Below are 27,203 nucleotides of genomic sequence, written 5' to 3'. Positions count from 1 at the left end.
TGCTGCAGCTCCAGCTCTCCAAGGCTCCAGGACAGAGCCATACAGGTCAGCAAGGCACACTTCCATCACACTAAAATTGGGAAGAAGTGGAACAGGAGGGTACAATACAACATCTGATGCTGCTGGGGAGGGGAGGCACTGGCCTAAACTCCAGCAGCTGCTGAGCAGTGACCTCCGGCAGAGTCTGAATGGAAGGGGATTCCCTGGACTGGAGGACTCCCAGCTGCCTTCCCACCTGTGGGAAGCAGCAACAGGTCTCGGACAGGCTGATTGTGCAGTGCCTGCCACACCTCCTCACAGCCTTCGGGATTTGCACTTCAACTGCGCTGCTTAAAGGGTCTGACAGGGGATGATACTTTTAAAAAGCTAAAAATGTTTAAAAGGATGATAACCCAATAATTCTTCTTTTAGGAGAAGGTGCTTAAGGGACAAGAAATACAGGAAATTTTTTCACACAAAAAAGTCCGAAACCAACTGGGAAAGGCAGCCCATAGATCTGGTGCTGACTATTATTCCTCCTGCTATTACCCTTTTTCTGCCTTCCAAGTCTTACCCGGTTTGTATAAACCTCCCCTGTGCCCTGACATCAGCGAGCACCTTGCTGACACAGTCACGGCTGGGGACAGACAAAGCTGCTCTTTGCAACCATTTCATGCTGGTAGATGATGGTGACCATCCTATTTGTCAAAGCTGGCTCAGACATAGAAGTTACTTTGTACAAGTTCATACTGCAAGAGGCATCAGGAATAGCTTCTGTTATTTCTAATAGCTACATTGTTTTCCTCAGAGAAATTTAACAAATTCCCAAAGAATGTGCAGCCCTGGTTTAGAAATGGTATTCCCCAATTTAGTTCTCCCACTGACACACTGGAAACCATGCTCTGCTCTCCCATTGCCTCACCTCCCCTCCACTGGGGCAAGACGGAGAGAAGAACTGGAGGCAGAAAAGGTAAAGATCATGGGTTGAGACAAGAACAACTTACTGGGAACAGCAATGAGAGAAGGAAATGATCAGTAACAGCAACAATACTAATGACAGAGGGAAGCAGATTCACACGTGGCTGCTCACTACATGGAGTCTGGCATACTACATAACCCAGTAGGATCCCCTTCCCCAGATCCCGGAAAATGTGGTGTAGAATAACCCCAGCTCCCCCTCCCACCCCCACCCCGGCTACTGCAGAAATTAACCCTGTCCTGGCTGGAACCAAGACAAATCCTTATCCTTACACACTATGGAAAATGAAAAATGCAGCCTCTGGAGAGAAGAGTTGAGTTAATGCCAGTGTCATTCTTTTGCTATTCCTACAGTCTAACAGCAATACTCAATAACCTATTTCAGAAGATTGCACAGTGTATTCTCACTGTCCTGTATTTTTGTTGCAGTATTTTGAAAATAACAACAGCAACAAACCAAATAAAAACAAACAAAACCCAGTTAAAAAAATTCCTACAATTCCAGGAAAGTCATCATTATGGGATTATTGGGAAAAAAAATTTAGATAAATAATTGATCCTTCACAAAAATCTTTTACTGGTCTGATAAGTAACTGAAAAAAAAAATCCCATTATAGAAAAACAATTTCCCATTGTCAAGGGTAGCAAATAGAAGTTTTCAGAGCTTCTAAAATTTCATTTTATCCTTTTTAACTGCATCAAAATACCAACCTAGATGTGGATTACAGCATTGTTAGTGATCAAAACTGCAACCCAGATTAGCATACTTTCACACTGAAGGAGTAAAAGGATATTATTAAGTGTTAAAGGATTTATAAAAAATTGTTTTAAGTTTTTGTATTAAATGTCAGTTTTATTTTAAACAACCCAAACCTTGAAAAACAATTTTCAGTTTCTTGTACTGAGATTAATGTTTTGACTTTATGGAAAAACACACTTTATTGAGAAGGAGTCTTGGCAGTGGTCCACAGAATCACAAAATGGTTTGTGTTAGAAGATCATCTGCTTCCAATCCCCCTGCTATGGGAAGGCACACCTTCCACTAGTACAGGTTGCTCAAAGCCCCATCCAACCTGGCCTTGAACACCTCCAGAACTGGGGCATCCACAACTTCTCTGAACTACCTGTTCCAGTACCTCACCACCCTCACAGTAAAGGATTTCTTCCTAATATCTAAACCTGCCTTTTTTTCTATTTAAAATCATTGCCCCTTGTCCTGACACTCTCTGGACATAGAAAAAGTCCCTCTCCTTTTTGTAGCCTTTTCCAGGTACTGTAAGACTAATGTCTCCCTGAAGCCTCCCTTGCCCTGCTGGCCATGCTGCTTTTGCTGCAGCCCAGGATTTGGTTGGCCTTCAGGGCTGTGAATGCACACTGCTGGCTCTGACCAGCCCTTCATCCAAAACTCCCCCATCCTTCTCACCAGGGATGCTCTCTGTGGCTTCTTTTCCCAGTCTATACTCACATTTGGGATTTTCCCTACCCCATGCAGCACCTTGCACTTAAGACCTGCTGAACTGTATAATGTCCCCATGGGCCCACTTCTGGATGACATCCTTTCCTTCCGCTGTGTCAACTGCAGAGCTCAGCTTCCTGTCATCAAACCTGCTGAGGCTGCCCTCAATCTCACTGTCTGTCATCGATGAAGGTACTGAAGAGCATCAGTCCCAAAAGTGAGCTCTGAGGGACTCCACTCATCACCATCCACTACCTGGACATAGAGCCATGGGCCACAACTCTCTGGCTGTGTCCATCCAGGCAATTTCTCATCCACTGAATGGCTATTCATCCATCAAATCCATGTCTCTTCAATCTGGAGATCAGCATGTCATGTAGAACCATATCAAAAGCCTTAGAGAAGCCTAAATGATGACATTTGTTGGTTTTCCCCTATCAACCATCGCTGTCACTCCATCATAGAAGGCCATATTGTTCAGGCACAATTTGCCCATAGTGAAGCCATGACGGTTGCTTGGCTGCCTTCCTTGTCCTTTACTTGCCTCAGGACATCTTCCAGAAGGATCTGCTCCATAATCATCCCAGACACGGAGGTGAGGCACACCGGTCTGAAGTTTTATGGTTCATCCTTTCTCCCCTTTTTAAAAATGGGAGCAATCTTTCCCTTGTTTCAGTCACCGAGGACATCACTTGATTGCAATGACTTCCAAACATAGCAACATTATCAGCCAGTTCCCTCAGGACCTTGAGATAAACATCATCAAGTTCCACAGACTTGTGGCTATTCAGCTTCATCAAATCATCCCCAAACTGCTCTTGGCTTATAGTGGAAGGGACTTCACTTCCCCCACACATGCCCAGAGAAGTGGGCACTTGAGAGAAGTGGGAACTCTAGTGAACCAGAAACAAACTGTCTGCAGTTGAATCTCAAAATTGAGCCTGTAACTGCTGCTATGCTAAACATCACCAAACTGGTAACACAAATTCAGGATGCAGCCCTCTCATGAATGGCAACCCTGCATATCCTTTTTATGTTTCCCAGTGAGAAAAAGTATTTTTGCCCTCAGACCCAGCAGTTAAGCAAGTGGAGCCACAAAGGGGTAACTATGCAGAATATACTTTATGCTATTCAGGCACATACAACCATGTTTTTGGCAAAATATGAAAAGCATGTACAAAGGATAAGTCATTGAAAGCTAACAGCATTGAGAGTGTGCAGATTTTATTTGGAGTCCTCGCATTGTGCTTCATCTTCTCGAGTGATCTTATTTCTTGCCAAGTCCCTGTACCCCACCATTACCCGCTCTCTAGATGGTCCAAGATCTTCCAGCTGTTTTCTTTGTCTGGTTTCTAGTTCTTCCAACCGCTTGCCAAGCAGGGCAAGCTCTCTTTGATGCTGCTCCTCCTTGAAATTAAAAGGAAAAAAAAAAAGTGGCTCTGTTACATTTTGCACATTTACAAAGGACCAAAATGAGCAATACATTCATTTTCTTTAGGGAAAATAAAAACTGTAAAGTCCAAAACATCCTTGTTTGTAAAATTTTACTTGATAGTGTTTTTGTGAGTATTTTTCTGACATTATTGATGAACAGCATTAGGAAGGAAGACATTTGCAGCTGTTCCTCCTTTCACATGAAGGAGCACACAAACCTGAGGTCTCAGTAACCATGAATCTGTAAAGTCGTGGTCAACCTCAGCCAGAGATTTTCACCCTCAGCAGCTCAGCCTAAGATGCTTTTAACCACACAAGACATCAAGAGCAGCAATACTGCTTTGTAATAATGAAACCATGGTGTAAGAACACTAGCATTTCTTGCTTAGAGGGAGCCATTTAAAGCCTCTGAGGGGAAGGACAAAGTGTGGAGAACTGGCTTAAAACTACCTGGTGGTTACATTCTGTAACATATCCTTTGTCTTTCAAGTACTCCTTCTTATTGCAAGGAAGGAAAAATTTCTTACTTCAGTTCAAAGATGAAATATGCCTTCCTTAAGACTAAGGTCAGTAAAAAAACTGTTTTAGTACCCTCTTTTGCTGTATTATTTTCACAACTTGTAATATATCACCACCTGAAGAAAGGAGAAGGACGCTGCAGGCCCAGGAGGCAAGGCAGACGGGGGCATTACACCGACGGGATTGAGTGCCGGTATGTCAGGATTCAGAATTATACTCCGGAATTCATTGTGCCGACGTTGCAAGTCCTTTAGCCTCTTCTGGAGGCGAGCATGTTCTTCAGAGGAAACATTCTGTCTAGGAAATAAGACATTGCTTATTGCTCAAGATCTTCATTATCCCAGCTCAGCAGCACAGCTCTCCATGAGTGCTCTGCTGTTTAACAACCCCAGTTTCTACCTATCCTTACACAGAAGGACTGGAAGGTAGAAGATCTGTGTATATTCTTTTGCTTACATGTCTATCTAAATGTCCCTCTACATATTTAGCTATCTGCTCTAATCATAGAGTTTACATAAATTAAGCTTTTAATACCATTCACAGTAGTGAGTCAGAAATGCCACAGTAAATTAATTATTCAAATCAAGCCCTCCATAGGGGCTCAATGAAGAGAGAAAAACCAGGACTTCCTCTTTCAAATAGGATGCCCTGTCTGTTTCTCTTGCAATTCTGAAGTCTTGTTCACTTCCTTCTTTTAAAGGGATTCCTGCAACTCTGCCTATCAGGTATTCTTTCTCTTTTTCTTCTTGAAGAGACAGCCCTGCAGTTGTCTCATAAGCTCTCAGCTGCCCATTCTAAACAGAATCTATTCAAAGAATTCTAGTGCTGAAAAGGCCATTAGACTGGAATCTGGTTACTAATCTAGATAACATGTATCTTCAAAAATACTTCATATCTGTAAGTCATACCTTGAGCACATGTAATTTTTCAACCTAAGAAAAAGCAAAGTTTATTACCTATTTAACACTTGATTTTCTTTTTCTAGTTCTTCCATCTTGGCTTCCAAAAGTTCTATTTTCTCATGCATCCTCCTTTGTTTATTGTCATTGAGAGTCTTTCTCTGTCAAACAGATGTTTCAAACAGCTAAGTAATACCTTAATAGATTATATCCTGTAAAAATTAACTCTAAACTGTACGCAGTTTCAAGCTGTGACATTTCATAGGATTTTCCTTCCCTAAGAAGAGATGATGTGTTGTTTGAAGGTGCTTAGATTGGCATGTTGGGAAGCAGAAGAGATGGAAAATGATCCATAGTTGTGAATGAAAGAGGCACAGCTGCTAGTCACTCGTTGGTCAGTGACCAGCTGTACTAACAAACATTAATGGTATCTGAGAATCACAATAGTCATCCTTTAAATGACCACATATAAAGGAGTATAAGCATAACCAAAAATGAATGCTTCCCATCCCCTCAAATATTGATCTTAACTTTTCATGACCTTAAAAGATACTGGTAGATTTCATAATGTTCAATGTATAATACTGCTAATTAATCTTGCAGTTTTACAAACAACCCGCCTTTCCTTTCAAATTATTTAATAAAATGTAAGCTTAGAAGAAGAAATAAAATTTTAATATTTCATCAAGGAAAAGTAGAACATCATTTGTCTCGTATCTGAAACATCATCCTCCCTCATCAAAGGGTCCACCTCTTCAACAACCATCAATGCACACGTGTGTGCAAAGAAAGCCTCACAAAATCTTTGATGGCATTAAAACAAAGTTGTCAGCTGTAATATTCTTTTGCATGTCACTTCAACCTATTTCTATGCTAATCTTGAAGAACCCAATATATTTAGTTATTATATACAGTACACTGCAAATAAACTCTAAACAGTGAAACAATTCTAGCTGGCTAACATAAAGTTGAATTTTGCACAGGCTGGATCATTCAAAAAGAGGCAACATGCCTTTTTCTGAGCAACAGCAGCTCGACATAGCTTGTTCTTCATTTGCTTGTATTTCTCTTCATATTCTGTGATGTGCTGAGTAAGCGTATGCTTCTCCCGCAGCCATTCCATACGTTGGTATTCTGAAGTCCTTTGGAAAAATCAGGTTAAAAGAGATTATACAAACCAAGAAGCATGTTCAATTAATGCCTTAAGGCTCTTAAAATAGATGCATCTTTTCACATCTCCTACTTTTATATACTTAAAGCATCTGACATAAATTTGATTATGTTAACAATCTAATTGTGACTACAACATTTGAACCCATGCATTATCCTAGGATTTCTTCAACCATGAGATAAATTTTGAAAATCAATTCCAAGAAGCTAATTGTTGGTGCTTTGTTGGACTGGCATTCTGCCAAACCACCCAGAGAAAATTCCTCAATTCAAGTCAAACTATCACACTGAAACACAAGAGCAGATGCCTATTCCAAACATCAGTTGTCAGAAGAGTTGACACAACTACCTTCTCTGTTTGGGAGAGCAGTGTGCTGCCCTAAGGGGTCTACTAAGTCTTTGTAACAGGCTTGCTTAGGACGTGCTCCCAAGCAGAACAAACACCAGCTCAACAGGCAGCTCCCACTAATATGGTTTCTACACAACATTCCAGCTGAACACACACTACCAATGGCATATGTTATCTGTTTAGACTTTTGCATGGTTACAACACACTAAAATTAGGCTGTGTTCTCTAGCAGTATATAGGAAAGGAGCCAGTTTCTCCATGCTGCCTTGTTTGTTTGGGCTACCTGCATTGTGAGTCAAAGCAGACAAGAATTAATGGCATATTTAAATCCATTACAGTTAAAAATAAAAATCAAATGGTAAGATTCCATGTAGCGGATTTTAAGAAGACCAAGGCTTGGTATTAGTGCATCCACACTACTCCAGTCCTGGGCAGATGCAGGTTCCCTACAGGGACTCTGAATGCATCTCCATAAATTTCTCACCAAACCACCTCTCCCTTCCCCACAGCAGAAGTATTGGGCATCATCCACTCTCATTTGGGAACCAGAGTCCTGGCCCACATGTCACCTGTCATGGCTCTTTTAGTTGATGCAGCACAGCTTGTACCTCCTTCTTGACTGTAAATAACTACTAGTACCAGGAACCAAAGCATTTTGGACAAGCACTGCTCAGCAGTAAGAGGATTTCAGCTGAAGCAATGGTTAAAAATCCTTGAGTGGGGTGTGAGAGTTTCTTGAAGTGTTCTGGGTTTTTTGTTGTTTGTTTGGTTTAAATGCCACTAATATTGTTCCCAAAATGCTAAACAAGTACCTGTTTGAGCTCATCTCTGATCTGTACCAGTCCCATAGTTTGCCTTCAGCCCTTTTCTCCTTTCACATTTTCATTTCCAAGCTTAAGATTGACACATCCAGACATGCAGCTGCTTTGCCTACTCAATGCTCAACTGGCACTACTTGATTTATCTGAAACTTTTTATCTTACGCTTTCTCATCTTTTGGTCTCTATTTCACCTGCTCTTGCTTGTGCAACTTAAGTTGCTCGTGCAACTTAACTCTTGGGTGCTCAAGCTCATAACAATTTACTGAACTGAGGAAGGATGTTCTATTACTCACAGATTCATAAAAAAAATGGAAACATGACACAAAGATCCCATCATAGCAATGGCACAGACCTGCAGAACTTACATGGAGACTACAAAGATGCTTCGTTCTGCAGTATCAGCTTTAGTGCATCTCTCAGAACCTACATACCTGTACAATGATCTCTGAGGACTGACAAATTCCTTCCACTGCCTTCCTAGGAAAACCTAGTCCTGACTGTTTTGTGATCCATTAATATGTAAATGACAATGACAGTCTCATTCAAGTAACAGCAACGATTTCACTCAACATGTGAGCACACCTCCCTAAAGCAAACATCCGAAGTATTTAATGTGCGGGTGACATACTTTGCAGTCCAAATACAATAATATCTTCAAATGTTAAATTGAAAAGCACTACTTAAACTAATGACAACATAGCAGTTGCAGTAGCAATCAGTAGCAAAAAAGAAGTTAAAACAAAAAGAAGTTACATTATACCTTTGGAAGTTTTATATTCAATCTGGCACACTGACTTTTTAAAACTCCCACCACACAATAACCCAGTAAAAGTTAGACACATATTTGGTAACTGGGAAATTCTGAAAAGCCACTTCAGACTAACAAATTATCCTTTAAATTACAGGAAAAATTGCTTTTCTACATAGAATCTGAATAAAATTTGGCTTCCTTCATCATTTACTAACTTACTTCATCATTTATTGTCATACTTTGATGGTATACAGTCAAGCTTGTGCAAAATAAGGAAAGTGATTATTTTTAATTTTGATGAGAGGAACTAGAAGATACTCTGTAAGGTTTTACTTACCTCATACCAGCTGTAAGTAGCTAGTGGGAAAGGGAAAGAAGTATTCACACATACTGACTGGGACTGCGGAACCTTATCACACATAATACAATGCTTGAACGCTCCTTGTCTGAAACTCTAGATCCATTTATACCTACACAAGTTTTACACTCACTTCAGTATAAGAAGAATTTCATTTTATGCAAGCAGTGTATCCCACTAATAATTAATTTTAACAGATATGTTAAAAACTCCTGTTTTTAAAGCTGACATGAGGAAAGCTTTTATACATACTATGCCACAGAATGTACAGCCATGTTTTACAACTGTGCAATGTTTCCTCTTCATTTTAACTTTCTGACTTTATTCAGAACATACAATCCACAGTTAAATAAGCCACATGAGAAGAACACAAGCAGCATGAAAAGTAAAGGCAAAAGAAAAAAATTACTTCTCTGTTTCCAGTTGAGCTTTCTCTGCCTGAGCCCTTGCATGTTGACATTCTTGTTTCAATCTCTCTATTATTTCCTTCAACTTCTGATTAGATTCCAGCAAATCATTTTCTGATTGAGAAAGTGAGGCAAGCTGGAGTTGGATATCATTTATTTGCTACCAAAACAAAAAAGATTTTTTCCATTTCAGAAGGTATGCAAATTACCAAAAATTGATTTTGAGATACTGGAAACGCAAAATGGAGACGCCAACTAGCTTTAGCTTTTCATTACCCTTTTTTACTTGTTTCTTTTCTCTTTACTCAACAGTTACTCCAGAAGCTTTAATGTAAATCATGAGACAAAGGGTTTCTATTGCAATTAAAATGAGAAAAGTAGGCAGGAGTCTTCTGTCACTGAAGTGTCCCCCAGAACTTCAGAAATCCAATGCTTCAGTCCCAGAGGACGATGAAATACTTAGTAGCAGAGCTGTGGAACTATCCAGGCTCTTATGTCTCATAATACACAGTGTGCTAGAGCCAACAGTGACTGTACCAATCAGTTAACAAAACAAAGAAGCACTAAAAAGTCCAACCTCTGCAGCCAGTGTACAGAAATGATCACTTCCCTTTCCTTTTCCTCCCCCTATATGACACATCCCTCAATTTCTGATTTCTGGAGGAAAAAATAATTGTCTTGAACTTCAAGTGCACAGAGCTTGCAGAGTACTTTGATGCACAGCTATTGGTATTACCTACTAAATAACATCACAGGCAAGCAGGAGTTAAAAAAAAACACATTTGATTTTCCACACTGCCATCAATTGACTCTACAATAGAAATATACCTCTTTACACTAGTTTGTTCATTTATGAAACATCTGTTAAACACTTGAAGAACCTCAGATGAGAGATGCAGTGTAAATGCAAAGCATTACCTAGAAACAATTTATAAGTCTCCATGGCAACTGAATCTCCAGTTAAATAGTGCATAACCATATTCAATATACCAGTCTATAAACATTCAGCTTTGAAATTCCTGGTACCCACAAAACACATGAAGCAAAAAGCTGTAATCCATTTACAAATGTCCAGGAAAGCATGATTGATTTCTGAACACTTCTCCTTTAAACATCTGAAGTGGACATTTTGTCCCTCAGAGAAAAAAAAGCCTTAAAAATACAATCTAATCTTCAAACACAGGACATGGTAAATACAGGAAAGAATGTATTTCTCTATAAAACATTACAATGCAATAAAACCTTACCTGTTTCAGATTAGCATTTTCACATTTCTTTTCTTCCAGCTCTTCTGTCTGCATAGCTTGCTGTTGAATTTTAAATCTAAAATTGTGTAAGACATCCTTAATTTTATTTAATCAAAATACAGATGTTATAGACAAGGACAAATCATCCTGACAAATAAATAGCATTAATTGAAGGGCTGATAAATATTTAACTTAAAGTATTTAAAATCTGGTTTTATTCATTCTTAGAATTCACATAGGAATAAGACTTTTGGAGTATGATTCATTTTATCATGCTGACCTACATACAAAAACTATAGTAAGCCAAGTAAACTCCCAACCATAATAACCAACTCAGAGACATCATAGTAGGGTCTTAGCTTGCCAATTGCTGCTATGGTGCCATTGTGGAAAGAGAAATGGTTTACTCTAACACTGGGGCTATGCCAGCAGCTAGCACTAAACCAGTTCTAACAAATGTGTATTGCCAAATTATTACTTCAAAATGGTCATTGAAAATAACACTTCAAGATTCGGACAAAAAGTGGTATCTTTTCAAACAGCTCATTTTTAATTCTGCACTCTTTTTTACATAGTGCAAAAGATAATTTTGTTGAATCTACTATAATGAACATTTCATAATGAAGATTTCTGTATCTGTGAACAGTAAGCTTTTATACTGTCTACTGTAAAGACATTATGGGGGGAAAATGAGAAATTTGTGCTAAGATTAGAAAGGTCACACTACCGCAAACGCTGAAGTTCCTTTTTGCTAGATTCTTCTGCCATCTGCACAGCACGTAGTTTCTCTTCATACTGATCCTTTTCAGATTGTCTCCAAGAATCTTGTTCCAGTTTCATCTTCTCTAGATCAGCTAATCTGTTCTCGAGTTCTAACCTAAGACATTATTCAACATGACACAAGAATCCTTACAAAATGCCAGAAGTGTTTAGTTAAGAGTGACATTTTTAAAAGTAACACAAACTAGTCCTCTTTTAGAAGCTGAGGAGGAAATCAATAGACATACTTCTCATTCTGTAAGGCTGCAATCTTGTCAAAAACTTCCTCTTTGGCAGCTTGCACTTTACGAATTAGCTCCCGATCCTTTTCTACTAAAAGCACTTTATGACGTTCAACAGCTGCAGTAAGAATTTCCTTGTCAGACAGCAATCCTGCATAATACATTAAAAAAGTTAAACATACCATTATTGATAAGAACCTGCTGAAATCCTGTATTCAAATAACTTTATAATTTCACAAAAGAGAACTAAAAATTTCAATTCAGATGACAGAATGAATGGGGGAAGGGGAAAAAACAAAACAAGGAAACCAGAAGAGACCTTTCTTAGTGTAACGGTTATATTTCCAAAACTTTTGAAAAGTAACCATTACACTAGAATCATGGTCTATGAGAGTTTCTTATTTTAATAAACAAAAATAATTAAACAGTTGATATTATTGCAGATTTAAACTCCAGAGCAATTTATACAAAGCACTTGTGTCTGGATTTAAAAGCTTTAAAAAGTGTTCCACAATAGCCATGCAAAGGTCAAGCAAGAAAATTTTCATTGTCTTGAAAAGTTCACAGTAAACAGTAACTGGTTATCAATTAAACCAGTAACTGGACCACAACCAATCTCATATTTAAATCTACCTATATTACCAAAGGAGGCATTTCTAAAACTATGACTCCATAGGCAGGGATAAAGGATACAAACTAAAATCTTGTGACTGACACCTGTGTTCACTGGCAAGTAAGCCAACATGCTCTAACAGTGACTCCTGGTTATTTAGCTAATTCAGTGATGCAAATGGAATTCCACAGTAAGTTCAGGTTAACTTAAATCTTGTCTGTATTCAGTTTCATGTTTCATAGGGCTCAAATTTTTAGTTAATATAATTATCAGTATAATATAATATATCAGTATAATATAATATATTACTGGTTATACTGTAAATATATTATCAGTACAGAAAACACCACTTTTTCATTGCTCTTAGCAAACTTAATATTAAAGCAAGTGAACAGAAACAATTATTTCAGGAAGACAAAGGTACTATTTGGGGCTATGGCCAACCAGTGAGAACAGGTCTCTTTAAAGCTGAGTAGTAGTTTAAACACAACTAATACTAGAAAGTTTTGGCCTTTTCACTCTAGAAAGCTATTTCAAATTGCCTACATACTCAGCTGCATCAGGAATCTTAGAGCAATGCCTATTTCCTTCAAAGAATGAGCTAGGTACTGTATTTTGTTTCATGTGGCAGCCTTACAGAATTGGTATCAATTCCACAGACACAGAATCAAAAACCTCCCAACCACTGAAGCTCTGTGGCACAATAAGGATTCAAGCAGAATATGAAAGACTTGAGAATTTAGCAATAATAGAAAAAAAAAATAACCATATGAAGTATATAATTTGAAACAGATTAGGCTCAAGTTGTGTCACAAATGTACTAATTTACATAAATGAAAAATTGCTCTCAGTTGTTCTTTGCCTAGTTGAGCAAGTGAAACAACACAATTATTTCAAATACCAAATGGATTGTCAGATCTGTGATCTAGACCAGAAGTAGAAGGTGAAGGCTGCTGGGGAGCGTTCAGAGAAAAAAATAATTGTATTATTCCAACCAGAAGTAAATAGATAAAATAATTACAAAATAATTTCATACTTTCATACCATCCATTTCACTTTGAATCTTGTTTCTCTCTCTTTCTATTTCACTCTTTGTTCTTGCTGCCTCCAGTTTGACATTTGTTACTTCCAACTTATGTGAATGTTTAAGTTCTTTTACCTATGAAATAGTAAAAACCAACATCAAATTAACTCTAATAAATTTTTATATATTTACTTCCCTTCTGACTAAAAATACCTCAGAGTCAAGCTAAAATTAAATTTAATCTCCATAAGTAAATCAAAACAGTAATATCCAAAGCCAGAATATAAACTATTCCCCCAAGTAATTTCAATTTGGTAACTACTTAGAGGCCCCCTGGTCTCCTGGAGTGCTACCTTAGTTTCTCTAAATCCAGGTCTTCATAATTTTAAAGTGCATTTTAAATCAAGTACTGCTGTACAGACATATCAAATGGCCTCATAAAAGTAGGAGCTTTAAGAACATCAAATCAAAGAAAATTACTGCTTGCATGGAAACTTTCTATAGTTTAGGCATTTGAACGGAGTAATTACACGGTCAATGCGAATTAAATATCTGGAGGAAAGCACTTATAATGAAAATCCATTCACAATGACAAATGTAATTACAACCTGCTAGCATATACAAGTGGCAAAAGGTTAAGAATGACACAGTACCTTATTAAGTAACTACACGAAGATTTAGTTGCTTATATATTAAGTTGATAGCATTTCAGGGCAACTTGAAAAGATTTAAGGTGGCTTTTTTAAGGCAGAAAATCCAGAAGTCAAACACGTGCACCTGTGCTCAGAACAGGTTTGAGTGGGAGCAGAGGCAGGTGGAGGTTAGTAGAGTAAACCTTCTATTTTCCCCCGTTTGAAAACATAACTGGGACATTTTGTTTTTCCTGCTTCTCGAGGAGAGCAGAGAAGACCAGTTGATACAAAAAATAAAGACAGTAACAAGCTTCTATATATTTTGGGAGTCCACTGAAAAACATTTAACAGAAGTTTTCCCCTCCTATTTAGCATCCACGGGGGCCAAGTACAGCATATTACATAAAGAGGCTTTAAATAGTGATAGAGCTTATATCTCAACCCTACGGTAAATTAGAACTTTTTGTAATGAATGATCAAAATTAAATACTTAGCACTAAAAATATGCACTGTAAAAATATATTAAAAAAAAAGCATACAAACATAGAACAAAACTTCTAAGATCTGGTGCCAACACAACAAACTGACTCAAGTAGGTTTTAAGACAATGGTCAACTTAAAATGCAGTGATGCAATTCTGTACCAACATGCTTCTGTATAAGTTATGCTGGCAGTAGTCCAAGAAAAAGGCTATGCTAACGTGACTACCCTGCTCCTAATATAACCTGTATCTCCACAAGCACTCCAATGCAGCTTGCTTCCTGTAGCTAATACAGCCTGTTCAGGGGATACTTTTTACAATCTACAGAAGCCATAGCTCCATTCCAAAAAAAACCAGGAAGAAAGATCAGTTTAAAGCTCTAAAGGCTGACTGTTTTCATGAATATTAAAAACATGAATATAAAGATACCACTTCAAGTCTTGTTCTGTTTAGGAAAAAGACCTAGAAGATGGAATTGACCTCAATCTTAGAGATACTTTTAGGTATGACATTTCTCCTGTAAAGTCACATATTCTTTGTCTTTCAACTGAAACTGAGGGGAAAATTCCATACTTACTTTAAGTCACAACAGAAGACATTGTTACTTTATTCTTAGTGTAAAATATAAGCAGAAAAATGTAAGAGAATGCGAAAAATATATTTTAGATATCATAAAAGTACTTACTTGAGCAGCTAAGGAATTGACTTCTCGTTCAGATTTGTGAAGTTTGCTAGTTAAGAGAATGTTTTGTTCATGACTCGTCTGCAGTTCTTTCTCAATTCGATCAACCTGTAGCTCAGTAGACTTCTTTTCTGCCTTGAATGAAGGACATATTTTTAAGATTTTTGGGGCTGGGTTGCCTCTTGTGACTCATTTGAAATGTTTGATTGATCTGGGCTTTCAGATATTACTGACTCATTATAATATATAATATGATATATAAATACTCATCTTTGCTCAACCACATATTCCAATATGAAAAGGGTCTTGAATTTTACTCAAAAGTCACAACTTTTTTTACTAATATCTCCCAAACAGAATCACTCCCATTTTCAGTCCTCCTTGATAAGGGGTGGTGATAATCTGACTTGGTTAGGAGGCTGCAGATGTGCGTACCAGTAAATTACTGGGCTGTAAACAATGTAACTACAAAGGGTGCTCAAAAAGGTGTAATATGCCTGGCCTATACAGCTATACTGACCGAAGAATTAACACCCTGGAAAGGAAATAAAATGCAATTACTGTAATATAGATTCAAACTTTACAAGACAAGACCTTGATCTTTTCTGATTATCAAAAAGGTAATCTAATATATGTCACCCCCCCCCTCTTTCTGAACACTTCTGTTTTTGGCAGGGCTCTCTTTAAAGCTGTCTAAGATGACTGCAACACTTTTTAAGTTGAGATCAGAGGATTTTGTAACTAAGGTATACAGCACTGATAATAAAAAAAAAAAAGAAAATGAACCATCTATCTGCATACTGCAACCACAAAGAACCTAGAGGAAAAGGCTCACTACCTAGAGAGGTAGCAAGAACTGACAGAAGGCCTGAGGATCACAGATGAGGAATACAGTGGAATCCTGGGAAAAGTGCAACAGGCCAAAAATACCAAGGAGAGCAACAGGGAGAGCAACACCCAAGTACTAAACTTGGTAATGCAGTAATGTGTTGGAGAAAGAAGAGGCATGGGTAAACAGAAAAGATTAAAGAGAGGAGCATCATGTGACATTTTTTAAAAGAACAGAGAATTTACTGCAGCAGAATACTAACACATTGGTTTCTAACTCCAGCTAAGTGGCAAGTGCTGACATGACCTTCTCACTGACTACACTTATGGATATGACTTGCTGGTTTGGAAAGGAGATCAGTCAGCAGAATCTCTCAGTTGAGAGACTTCCCAAAGTTGAACTGGCAGTGCATGACTCCCAGTCAACTATAATTTGATTTTAAATCTGAAATGTACAAATTCAAATTGTGGAGTCAATGGCAGTATTATCAGTGATTTCAGTGACAGTTCTGTCAGGCCAAGTGTTACTCTTACTACACTCTACAGGGAGGCAAAATAATAAAAGAAAGTCTTACCTCTAGAGATCGCATCATGGTCTGCATCTCAGCTAACTGTCGTGCTTGTACTCTTTGAACATTTTCTGCTTGCACAACACAGTTGTGTCTTTCTGCTCTTAGTTCTTCTACTTCTGCTTCTAAAGCTTTTAATTTCTGACACAGTTGTGCCTTTTCTCTAGAAAGTGTCTCCACACGTTTACTGTCCCTTGTGGGATCAATACTAAGCAGCTGATTATGGAGTTCTTCCTTATCTTTATCCAGCCTTGCAATCTGATAGTTGTTAACCAGAAAAATAAAAATTTTGTACATTGGTTAGATGTCAGGCAGCAACAATTGCAGCAGTTAACAATTCAGTAAAGAGCAGCAGTGGACTTTTAAACGTTAATTTGCTTAGAGCAGGAAACTCATAGCAAGACCACCTGAATACCTGTAATTAGTGTGGTCTTTTTGAGAACACTACAGAGTGATTGATATCCTCATTAGCAAGCTGGATGATGGCATGGAGTCACATTCAGCAAACTTGAGTGTGACACCAAACGGGGGGAAGTGATCAATCTGTTGGAAGGCAGAACTGCTATCCAAAAGAATCTGAACAAGCTGAAGGAATGGACAGAACTGGGTCCTCTTCAACAAGAAGATCAAGTCACGTATCTGGAATGGAGTAACCCAGTGCAATAGTACAGGCCCATAGCAACTGTCTGGGAAGCATCTCCATGGAAAAGGATCTGGGGGTCCTAGTGGACAACAAGCTAAACATTAGTCAGCAGAGCACCCAAGTCAATCCTGGCAGATTGGAAGGAGGATAACTAGCAGACCGGGGAAGTGATCCTTTGTCCCCCTTCCAGTGCTGGTAAAGATGTATCTGGAGTTTGTGTCAAGTCCAGATGGCCACTAAGGTTCAGAGGGGTGGGGAACATGACATATAAAGACAAGCCAAAAGAACTAAGCCTCAGCTTGGAAAAGAAAAGATGCACAGTGATGGGATGAGAGGCAACAGGCACAATTTGGAACATGTGAAGTTCCAATTACATATTATGTAATTTAAAAAGTTTACCATGAAGATAGTTAAATCCTGAAAGAGTCTGGCCAGAAACATTACGGAATCCCCACCTTTGCAGATGTTCAAGACTTGGCTGGACATGGACCTGAGAAACCTGATCTCATCACACTTCAACACTTTAAGCAGGATTTTGGACTAGAAAGTCTCTTTCAACTTACCTGATGATTCCATTATATTATAATTACAACAAAACCCAAAACTGCTAATATTTGTGTTCAGACAGCCAGCATGACTGGGCCCCAACAGACAACAAACAAAACAAAAACATTTTTAAAAAAAGGAAAAAGATATAAAAAAACCCCAACCAAACAAAAAACCCCAGTAACAACAACAACAAAAACCCCAAATCCCTCTTAAAAGGTAGTACAAAAGGTACAAACCAATTTGGAGACTGTAATTAACAAACATAAATACACAGATTGTTATATTTCAAAATAAGTTACATGGACTGAATATAATTGCGGGGGGCAAAAGAGTGAGAAAGAAAGGTATGTAAGAATTCTCTCCCTATTTGGATACTAGTCCAAAATCTGATCTGCAGCAGTCCTTTCAAAAAGGTTTCACCAGCGCTCTCTACGAACAAATCTGATTTCTTGTGGCAAAAGCCCTCCAAATTTTAAGAGGAGATTCAATTGCATGATATGCCCAAGCCATCATTTAAGAATTAGGATGTTTTTATAGCCTCCTTGTGCAAAATGACATGGAATGTTAAAAAGCCTTTGAGAGAAACCAGATGACAGTGTGCCCTGGGCTCAAGGTAGTTTCATTGTGTGTAAGTATGCTAATTAGCTGCAGGACTAGCACAGACTCAACAAGCCCATGAGAGAGGCAGGCTGCAAAGCAGCATGTGGGTTTAGCTCCTGGAAGGACAACTGTTCTGTTTTTAATGCACTGCATTTGCAAGCTTGGATTGGTTTTGAAAGTGATGATGGCTTTGATTTGTGTCTGATGTTTGGAGTAATACATTTAAATCTGGCATCTTAGAATATATGCTTCCAGACAATTACTTAAATGGATATGTAAATGACATCTGCAACTCATTTACAATATATATTTAAAACATAAATAAGCTGGCAATTTATTTAGCTACATACACTTTTCAAAGTCCAAAGAAATGAATGAATGGTTTCTTCAAGAGCTAATACAATTGTAACAAAGTTACCAAAGTTTTCAGTATTTTTTTGATTATCATCATCTTGATCCAAACTAAGATCATGACAGATGCATTGCAAAATGTACCCTTATCTGCTATTAACAATATCTTCCTCAATAAGTTGCCACATAAGTAATTTAAAGTCTAAACCTACACTGGTTACTCAGATAATTTATTGGCATCAAATTAGCATCGTGTCACAAATTCCATCACAAATGTGACTAAAAACAGCATTAAGCAAATGTACGGGCAATCATTTACCAGAATGCAAGTTATTTTTACTTTTAATAGCACAAATAATACTGCAACCCTTCACTGAACAAATCTACAGAGGCAGCCTTAGTCTAAGCCACGGAAATGCTTAGAGATTTAAGAGAATAGAAACAAACATGAAGTGGAGTGAAACTGACAACTCTTCAAGTACCAACAGTTCGACAATGTTCAAGCAGCTTCGTCAGAGATACCTCTAAGCTATACTATAATATTCTACATACCTCAGCCTCATATTTTATTTTCTTCTCTTCTAAAATATGTGCATGTTCTTCCTTTTGATGCTCAAATTCTGATTTCAGAAAGGTATGTTCATAACGTAGTTTGTTATATAGTGTTCTGTATTTTTCTACTTCCTAAGTTAGACCAAAAAAAAAAAATCAATTAGAAGTTTTCAAATTTATTTACTTTAAATGTCCACCCAATTTTCCTATTGTTTCAGAAGTTATCTTTGATGAACTGAAATGTCACCTCCTCCCTCTTCCATGATTTCAACTTTCCCTGCCTGGAACAACAGAACCAGAAAAATAATGTCATACTTTGCTCCCCTTTCAGTTTTAATTTCCCTAAGGTTTTAGGAACAACTATAAAGCAGTGATCACTACTCTAAATGAAATAAAATTTCAATACTTATGACTTACATTTTCTAGCTTCTGATAACGCTCTCTCATAGGAGACTCCAATTCCTCATATATTTTTGCTTTTAACTGTTCTAATTTTTGAGGAGTTAGCACCTTAAAACAGAAAAGCATCACAAATAATTAGTCATATTCAGTTATTTACACTGTGATAGGTCATATAGCCAGGAATAAAGTATTTTAAATATAATTTTAGGAATTCTACTTAATTTTTATGGGTTTTTAATAGAAATTTCAAAAGTAGTTATGGAAGCAAAAAAACATATTAGTGAACTAAAAATATTCTAGGAAGATAACAGAAGCACTTGGAATGTCAACATTTATCGGTAGAAACAACACAAATTTCAGGCTGAATTGCCAAGAGATTTATCTCCTTTGTGGGAGATGGGGGAAGGAAAAGCAGTCTCAGATAAAAGATAAAGAATTAGTGCCTAACCTAAACAGTAAGTGAACCAACCCAAAAAGATCAAAATGAGAAACATCAAACAATTATTTGCAAAACACATTAGATGTGTGTTTTCCAGTGGATACATGGGTATTGGTTTGAATGAAAAACCCACCAGGGAAGATTCCTTGCCTTAAGTGCCATTCTGTACAGTATTTTGATGAAATTTCTTGATATAGTTCACAGAGCAAATTATCTACCAAGAAACAGAGTTTAAAACAAAAAATTTCATCCACAACTGTGACATATTCTTATTTATTCTATTTTTCTTTCACTTATCTGTACCCTGAAGTTCCTGGAACCCAGTTCTAGTTATGGTACTGAGGCACATCTCCTCCATTCAGTCTTGGATCCTTTGGTTAGAGATTATATTTGTTTCCTAAGAACACCTCCTGCATTACTTTAAGGAAACAAGCAGTTCCATAGACTGTCAACCAAGTTATCTTAGATGTTGAGAAGTTTTTTGTTTGATTTCGGTTTGGGATTTTTTAAAGAAAAATAAAGAAGAAAGCTGTCATCACAAAGAGAAACAGATTTCTATTTTTCTAGTCACTTATCCTAACAGGTTTAGGCACCTAAGTTACCCTCAAGGCAGATGATTCTCCCGTTAACAGCAGAGCAAGCACAGATGGGGACTGAGAGTCTTACACAGCACCTAACAACAGGATTTGGATGATTCAGTTAAACAAGGAAACAGTAATTTCAACCCATAGTCACTCTAGAGAAGAGCCATTACTTGGATTAGGTGAATTTCAAGACACCTGAAATATATCCAAGCTGGGTATACGCATGGCCCTACTACAGGATAAAAATACATACCACGTCCTTCCAGTAAATTATCTCACCTGCAGCTTCACTTGTTCCAGCTCTTGTGTTTTAGCCAGTAACTGATCTTGAAAGTCAGCAAGAAGCTGCTGAAATTTGTCATGTACAGTCTGTTTTTCAACTAACAACTGTTTCAGTTCATCTTGTGATTTGGTATAATCCTCTTGTAATCTGAAAGGTAAAATACATATTTACTTTATATTCACCTTTTAAAATGAAAACTTAAAGATCAAAAGACACACAGAAGCAAACATACAAACACCAAATAAGAACTAAGCTATCAATATCCTCTTCCTGTAATATACTGAAAAGTTATCCCACACTTATAAACACAAAAAGCACTGCAGAAACATCATCTGCAATGTCTTAAGGTACTTTGAATTGTTTATTTTCTAATATGAACAACACTCAAATCCATCCTTACACAGAGAAAGAGCTAACACACATCTCACACATACAAATAAATCCTTTCCAAGGTTTAGTTTCACCTTTTAAGAACTCAAAGAGAGAAACTTGTTTAAATTGATGTACCTTAGATGTTCTGCCCTTAGAGTTTGATAATTCGCTTTATGGTGTTCACTTCGCATTTTTTCATCCATCAAAAGCTTTAGTATTTCTTGTGAATTGGCTGCATCACCATTATCACCCACAGGAGGAAGGAGGTTGCCCAAACCATCCATTTTACAATAACTGTTCACGATGAGTATGGAGAAGACCAGATTAACGTAAAACTAAACTACAAGAGCATCCACTCCTTCTGCTGAGATCTCAGAAGATCAAGAACACCTGGACAAATACAAGGACATGTAATTAGCATTCAAGCACATTCATGGTTCAAAGGTTTCACACACTGCTTTTGCTTTCAGTACAGAAGAATCCTGGTGCTGCTGTAACACAGGCTAGAAACCTTTACTGAAAGTACAACTCTTCTCTGTTCATGCAGCCTCTGCCCTGAGAAATAATAGCCTTTTCATGGGCATAGAATACACTTAAACATGAAGGTCATTTGAGTCAATACAAAATAAGAACAAACACTACTATCTGACAGATTACATGAAAATTTATTTTTACTTATGCTAAACCCCGAGATGCCACCTATGATGCCCAAATTATGCCTTTTTTAATCAGAGCTCAAGCAGAGGTCACAGACAGCAGACACACAGCTTTTCTTACTACTTATTAAAGTCAAAGTCTGTCACACTATCCCAACAGGTTGTATTAATCAATACACCAGTATTTCAGTTGGAAGAAAAGCAGATAATTCTCTATTGAATTCCTATCAAGCTCTCTCTGGAGAGGAGTTAAGTTGTCAGGGACAGCCTGGAAGACACCTGCCCACAGTTCAGTCCTGAAATACATCACTTCCTTATTTTCAAAGCTTATCTTCTAGTTTCTTGTGACCTTTCCAGAAAGACTTTCCAAAATGTGATAACATCATATTGGTATGAGGAAAGCTGCAAATCAAGAGTTCCTGAGAAATAAGAAAGTATTCTTATATGCCTCATCAGTGCTTTTTGATATTTGAAGCAATAGGTATTAATCTGATCACTACTGACACTTCTACAGGATCTGGGGGAGGGAGGACTGCAACTGAATTTTAGGGAAATTACCAAGCTTTGAAAACAACTACTCTGCCATTTTAGCTTTTTGCACAGCTGGACTGACGCCTAAGAAGTCCATGTCTGCAGTGTACAAAGTGTACAACTCACACAGAGACAATGATAAATCTCTACCACCACTGCAAACCTCACCTTCTTTACGTGCACAGTTGCATGTATGTTTTCTACCACTGCACTCTGTCATGGATGTATCTTAAACACAATTTGATTCTATAAACCCCTGAACTATAAGCAAGATGAAAATCTGTCTCCCATACAGGAAGAAAACATCCATTCCACTAAGACATGACAATGTCAGGCAAATGTAAATGTAAGACATTCTTTCCCATTTTTTCTTCCTCCATTGCTAAAATGAGAAAAGGTCAGCAAAAAATTTACCACTTATAACATAAGTCTAGGCAAAGCAACAACAGTAAGTTTGTATTCTGCTTTACCCAAATTTGCTGAGAGAACAAAGAAAAAGAAATCAGAATAAAGAACATTCTCCTCTGTGACTATCCTAAATGCACAACCAATTTCAAACACTAATGACATAGGTTCTGAAGGCTCTTCTAACCAATACAATCTCTTTTTCATCCCTGAATTTTGTTGGCTGTTGAGAAACAAAGGACAACAGCAATTTTCAAACTCAACATAAAGACATTTTCAATTGTTAAACCAACAGCTGGATGAGGAGAACAGGTCAGTGATGCTAAAGACAATAAATCATGTGAGAGGATAGAAAGCTCTGGTACACAGAGAAAATTCAAGGCAGCATGTCTTTAAGGATCTGTAAGCATATCAACAGGGTTAACATGATCACTACTAAAACCAAAGAAAAACCCCACACAAGCAAAAAGAACAAACCAAACCAAGAAACCAAAACAACAACAAACCCCCCCCCAACAACCAGGCCATAGTATTTTGCTTTCATATGCTATGGATACTGAATGTAACTATCAAACTGTAAGCCAAGGCTCAGAATTAGGAACACAGCATTTAAGGTCGGGTCTGAATCCAGCCGCTTACTTGAGTAAGGAGTATTTCTGAAGTGGCATAATGGAGATGAAGTCAAAGACACCAAGCAAACACTACGTTTTCTGAGAGCAAGTCAGCCAAAGATAAGCTGAAGCACAGCCTTTTGTACTCTCTATTCCGAGCTGCTGCAGGTGAGAAGTATATTCTCTTCTCATAGCTTTTGCTACTACCAAATAGCGCACAAGTTACAAAGCAAGACACACACCTGGCCATGTATTCATATGCATGAGCATTTCATGAAAAAGATAAAAAGAGAAAAGAGGGAGATAATTACAGCTGACAAAACAATGCTCCAGACTGCAAAAGCCTAAGCTGTATTTCAGGAAACAAATCCCTTTTGGCTTGCAGGGACATCTAGCGGTAAATGTCATGATTTGCATTCCTGGTGACAATTGTGAAAGAGACAACAGAGATTTCATTACTTCGTGAGAGCTCTTTCCTCAAAAACACAAAGAACAATTTGTAATATTTAACCTACTCACATGCAAAACCAATTTTTTTTTGTTTTGAGGTTCTTTTTCCCACATCACAAAATAAATTCTGTCAGTAAACAGTCAATAGTCAACAACATTTAGGGATAAATACTTGAAGTATATTTCCAACCAGAATCTCTTCTGTGCTAATGGCTAACAGTAGTTGCTCACAGTCAGTGAACAGGCCTTAAATAATCTTCAAAGTGATATAAAGACTACACCCATAATTTTTGAAAAATACTTTAAAAGAACACTAGATTCTTCCTCTCTTGGAGATGTGCTCAAGAAGTGAAGAAGTACAAAACATACTTTAAAGAAATTAAACTCACCATCATATCCAAATTTAATTCTAAACCTACTTATTTGCCAAATTTTATCACGGCACCAAACTGCAAACTTTTGTATTAGTCACCCCAAATTCATACTATGAAACCTTAACACCATTTCCCACAGGTATAAATATAAAGGCATTGGTGCAGAGTCCTGAAACCAAGGAAAATGCACATTCTATAGGTAAAATGGCAATACTTACTGTAGAATAGCTAAGTGAAGTAAATCAATTACATTTTCAAGAATCATCTTTGTTCTGCCTTTCTTCTCCAATTATTTCTCCTCCTAAAGAGAGGAACAGCTGAATGACTTATTATACATCTTTCCTCTGCTGCACATCATGAAAGGGCTTTTCTTTTGCAATATTTTTCAGCTATATTGACTTTTTCTTTACTACAAGCTCATAAAAGTGAGAACATTTGCATTTAGAGAAAAACATGATACATTAATATGTTTTTTTTTCTTTGTATGAATTTTATGGCATTTTGTTTAGAACAGCAAGGCTTCCTTCTTGCTCACCTGGCCTAACTAAATGACATGACTGCACCATGTATTGGTAACTCCCCTGAGTGCCATACATAAGTCACTCATGGCTCTTTTCCATACCATAGCCACACTTAAATTTATTGTGTTTGAACACAGTTTTAACCAGCTGATTGATACAATGAATATAATTTTGCAACTAACAATGAAAAAACTGACAGTATTTAGGCTTGTGCAGGTTTTGCTCAAGCAATAAATTTCTCAGTAAGATCTGTGGAAGTCAAAGAGCATCTTCTCACAATTCATGGTCTAATTCCTCTGCCTGCTTCTGTCACAACTCCAGACCTCTTTATTTGCTTTTTCTTTTTTTTCTAATCGAATTAGCCAAGATCTTCTGAAACCATGAACTATTTGCCTGAAAGAGAGAAAACCTCAAGGAAAGCACAGTCTTATGAAAGCAACTCTTCAAACACCACCCCCCTCTCATCCCTGCTCAAGAGTCTACAGTCAGATCAGACAATGAACTAATGCAGAAGTGTAATCCAACACAAGAGCTCACTGTCACCAGGAACGGGAGGGCTCCACTCCTCATTTCTTTATCCCCATTCCTGTTTGTCATTCATCAGAACCCTTCATGAACTGCTTTAACTCAAGAAGCCAACACACTCAAACAAGCAGAAGACACTCAATAGTTTTTCTGTGAGGTCAGTGAGTCACACGAGCTCATGGAAAAACCCAGCGAGCGACATCATCAGTGAAAGTGGGCAGCTGGTACCGACTGGGGAGAGGAACAAAGAGCCAAGGAAACAGACAGGAGGAGGAGCGAGCCTTTCTCCTTTCAGGAGCAGAGAGCTGGCACAGCACAGAGCTCAGATGTTCACAAAATCACAGCCTTGGACTAGATACCCAGATTTTAGACAGTCACAATTCAGTGAAGCAAACCCTGCCTTAAACAACTATGCAACACACTCGTAAGAGATCAGACTTCCCATGACCATCAAGTGTGTAATAAAACCCCAAACCCCCTTCTATACAATTTGAGAAATGCGACAGCACACTGCCTTTTACTTTAGCAGTCCATATTCTACTGATTTATCATCAGCAACTTGCAACAGTCAAAGCAATCACCTTAAAAGAAATCTAGGGAGTCAAAACCAAAGAGAAACAGGAAAACCTTTGTTATAGAGAGTTCCATAACGTGTTACTGCAGAGAATCCAGTGAAAATAAACATTAACACTTTTGTGCACCTAAGTGCAGAAATACTGGAGAATATCTGTATGACAGTTGCACTACAGAAGACATGAATCTCATGCAAGCTGCTATCACTTCCTCCACAACACTTTCCAAGGTAAAAGTTTCAACAATTAACCGTATCTTATTGCAGTGTTCATCCCCACACACAGCACACGGTACCACCCTTTCAGTTTCCTTCTTACACTACAGATCCAGTTACTAATTAGGTGAAAAACAACAAACAAGGTTCTCTCTTAACTCAGGGTTAAAATTTGTGCCCTAGCCACATACACTACCAAGTCAAATTGACAGTAGATACTGATCAAATAAAATTTTGAATGGAAGTTACAGCTGGTAAATTGAGCTGTTCTCAATGGCAGCCAGTCTATACACAACCGTGCATGTTTTCCACTCTTTTTTCATGGCAAGAAACCTTCAAACACACATTAATTTCCGCTCATTAAAACCCCATTCAAAGTTCTACTTGGGCATACAAATGGCTGCTTTTTGCAAATACAGCTATAGCCCACAACCAAAACTCTTCTGAAAAATCACTTTCCTTTCATATTGACTCAAAAATCGCCATGTTGAGGGAGGGCACAGGTTCACACTGGCACACGTATCCTACCTCCTGTAGGCACAAAGGTGATTTTATAAACACTCTACAGTACATGGACGAAGTTCGAGTGAGAGGCCAAGCCAGCCGGCTTAAGTCACCGTGACCTTTTTACTGTTAATTTTTTTGACTTATGGACGTCGGATCTCGGTCAGAAAAACAACACTAACACGGCTGACATAAATCCAGAAACACAGAAAAATAACAATTTTCCTCACAGCGGCCGTGGCTGAGGCCGGCTGGCGGAAAGCAAAGCAGACAGGCGTAAACACTCGAACGCCTGCAGCGAGCGGGCTCCTCCCGCCTCTGAACCGCGCCCGGCGATCCCGAAGGCAGCAGGCCCCGAGGCCGCGGCAGGCAGGCGGCTCCCGGCGGCGGGCACGGAGCAGCGCCGGGCTCTCCTGTCCCGGCTACGCGGGGAACAGCGGCCCGGGCCGGGGAAGGGAGCGCCGGGCCGGGGGAGAGAGCGCTGGGCCGGGGGGAGGCCAAGGGGCGCCCCGCCCGCTCGCCAGGAGGTGCAGCCCTACGCGCGGAGCAGGGCCGCGGCCAGCCCGGCCCCCATCACAGCCCAGCCCCCAGCAGAGTCCGGCTCCCCCCCGTACAGCCCGGTGCTCCGCACGCCCCGGCTCCCCCGGCCCGGCGGAACGCCCGCCCCCAGACCCGCCAGGCGGGGCCGCCGCCGCCCCAGCGATTTAAAAATGGCGCCTCTCTCTCACCTCCCGCCGGCGGCGCCCGCCGGGCCCGCGGCGCGCGGGGCACGCTGGGAGCGTTGCCGGGAGACGGGCCGGGCGGGCCCGGCGGGCCCCGCCATGGCGGCAGAGCCCTCAGGGCGGTCTGGGGACACCGCTGCTGCC

General features: G+C 38.8%; 1 protein-coding gene across 4 annotated transcripts; it reads right to left on the bottom strand.

Annotated features, from left to right (window-relative positions):
- Window positions 1-1,809: 1,809 nt before the first annotated feature.
- On the bottom strand, window positions 1,810-27,103 carry CEP83 (centrosomal protein 83). Of its 4 annotated transcripts, none has more exons than XM_083859740.1 (17): window positions 27,066-27,091; window positions 24,219-24,301; window positions 21,109-21,363; window positions 20,598-20,748; window positions 19,311-19,403; window positions 18,894-19,025; window positions 16,205-16,456; window positions 14,805-14,936; window positions 13,027-13,141; window positions 11,376-11,520; window positions 11,096-11,245; window positions 10,369-10,444; window positions 9,124-9,281; window positions 6,278-6,407; window positions 5,323-5,426; window positions 4,483-4,663; window positions 1,810-3,820 (listed from the first exon to the last, which is right to left on the bottom strand). In XM_083859740.1, the coding sequence occupies exons 3-17, from the start codon at window positions 21,255-21,257 to the stop codon at window positions 3,638-3,640; spliced, it is 2,151 nt and encodes a 716-aa protein (XP_083715866.1). In that variant the 5' UTR covers window positions 21,258-21,363; window positions 24,219-24,301; window positions 27,066-27,091; the 3' UTR covers window positions 1,810-3,637. The 4 variants fall into 4 exon arrangements, with proteins under 4 accessions (XP_083715866.1, XP_083715868.1, XP_083715867.1 ...); XM_083859742.1 differs by lacking the exon at window positions 27,066-27,091 and adding an exon at window positions 26,362-26,394; XM_083859741.1 differs by lacking the exon at window positions 27,066-27,091 and adding an exon at window positions 24,799-24,969.
- Window positions 27,104-27,203: the final 100 nt, after the last annotated feature.

Source organism: Zosterops lateralis (assembly GCF_965231275.1).
Source record: "Zosterops lateralis genome assembly, chromosome: 4".
NCBI classification, from domain to species: Eukaryota; Metazoa; Chordata; class Aves; order Passeriformes; family Zosteropidae; genus Zosterops; species Zosterops lateralis.
This window is presented reverse-complemented; position numbering and strand designations above follow the sequence as displayed.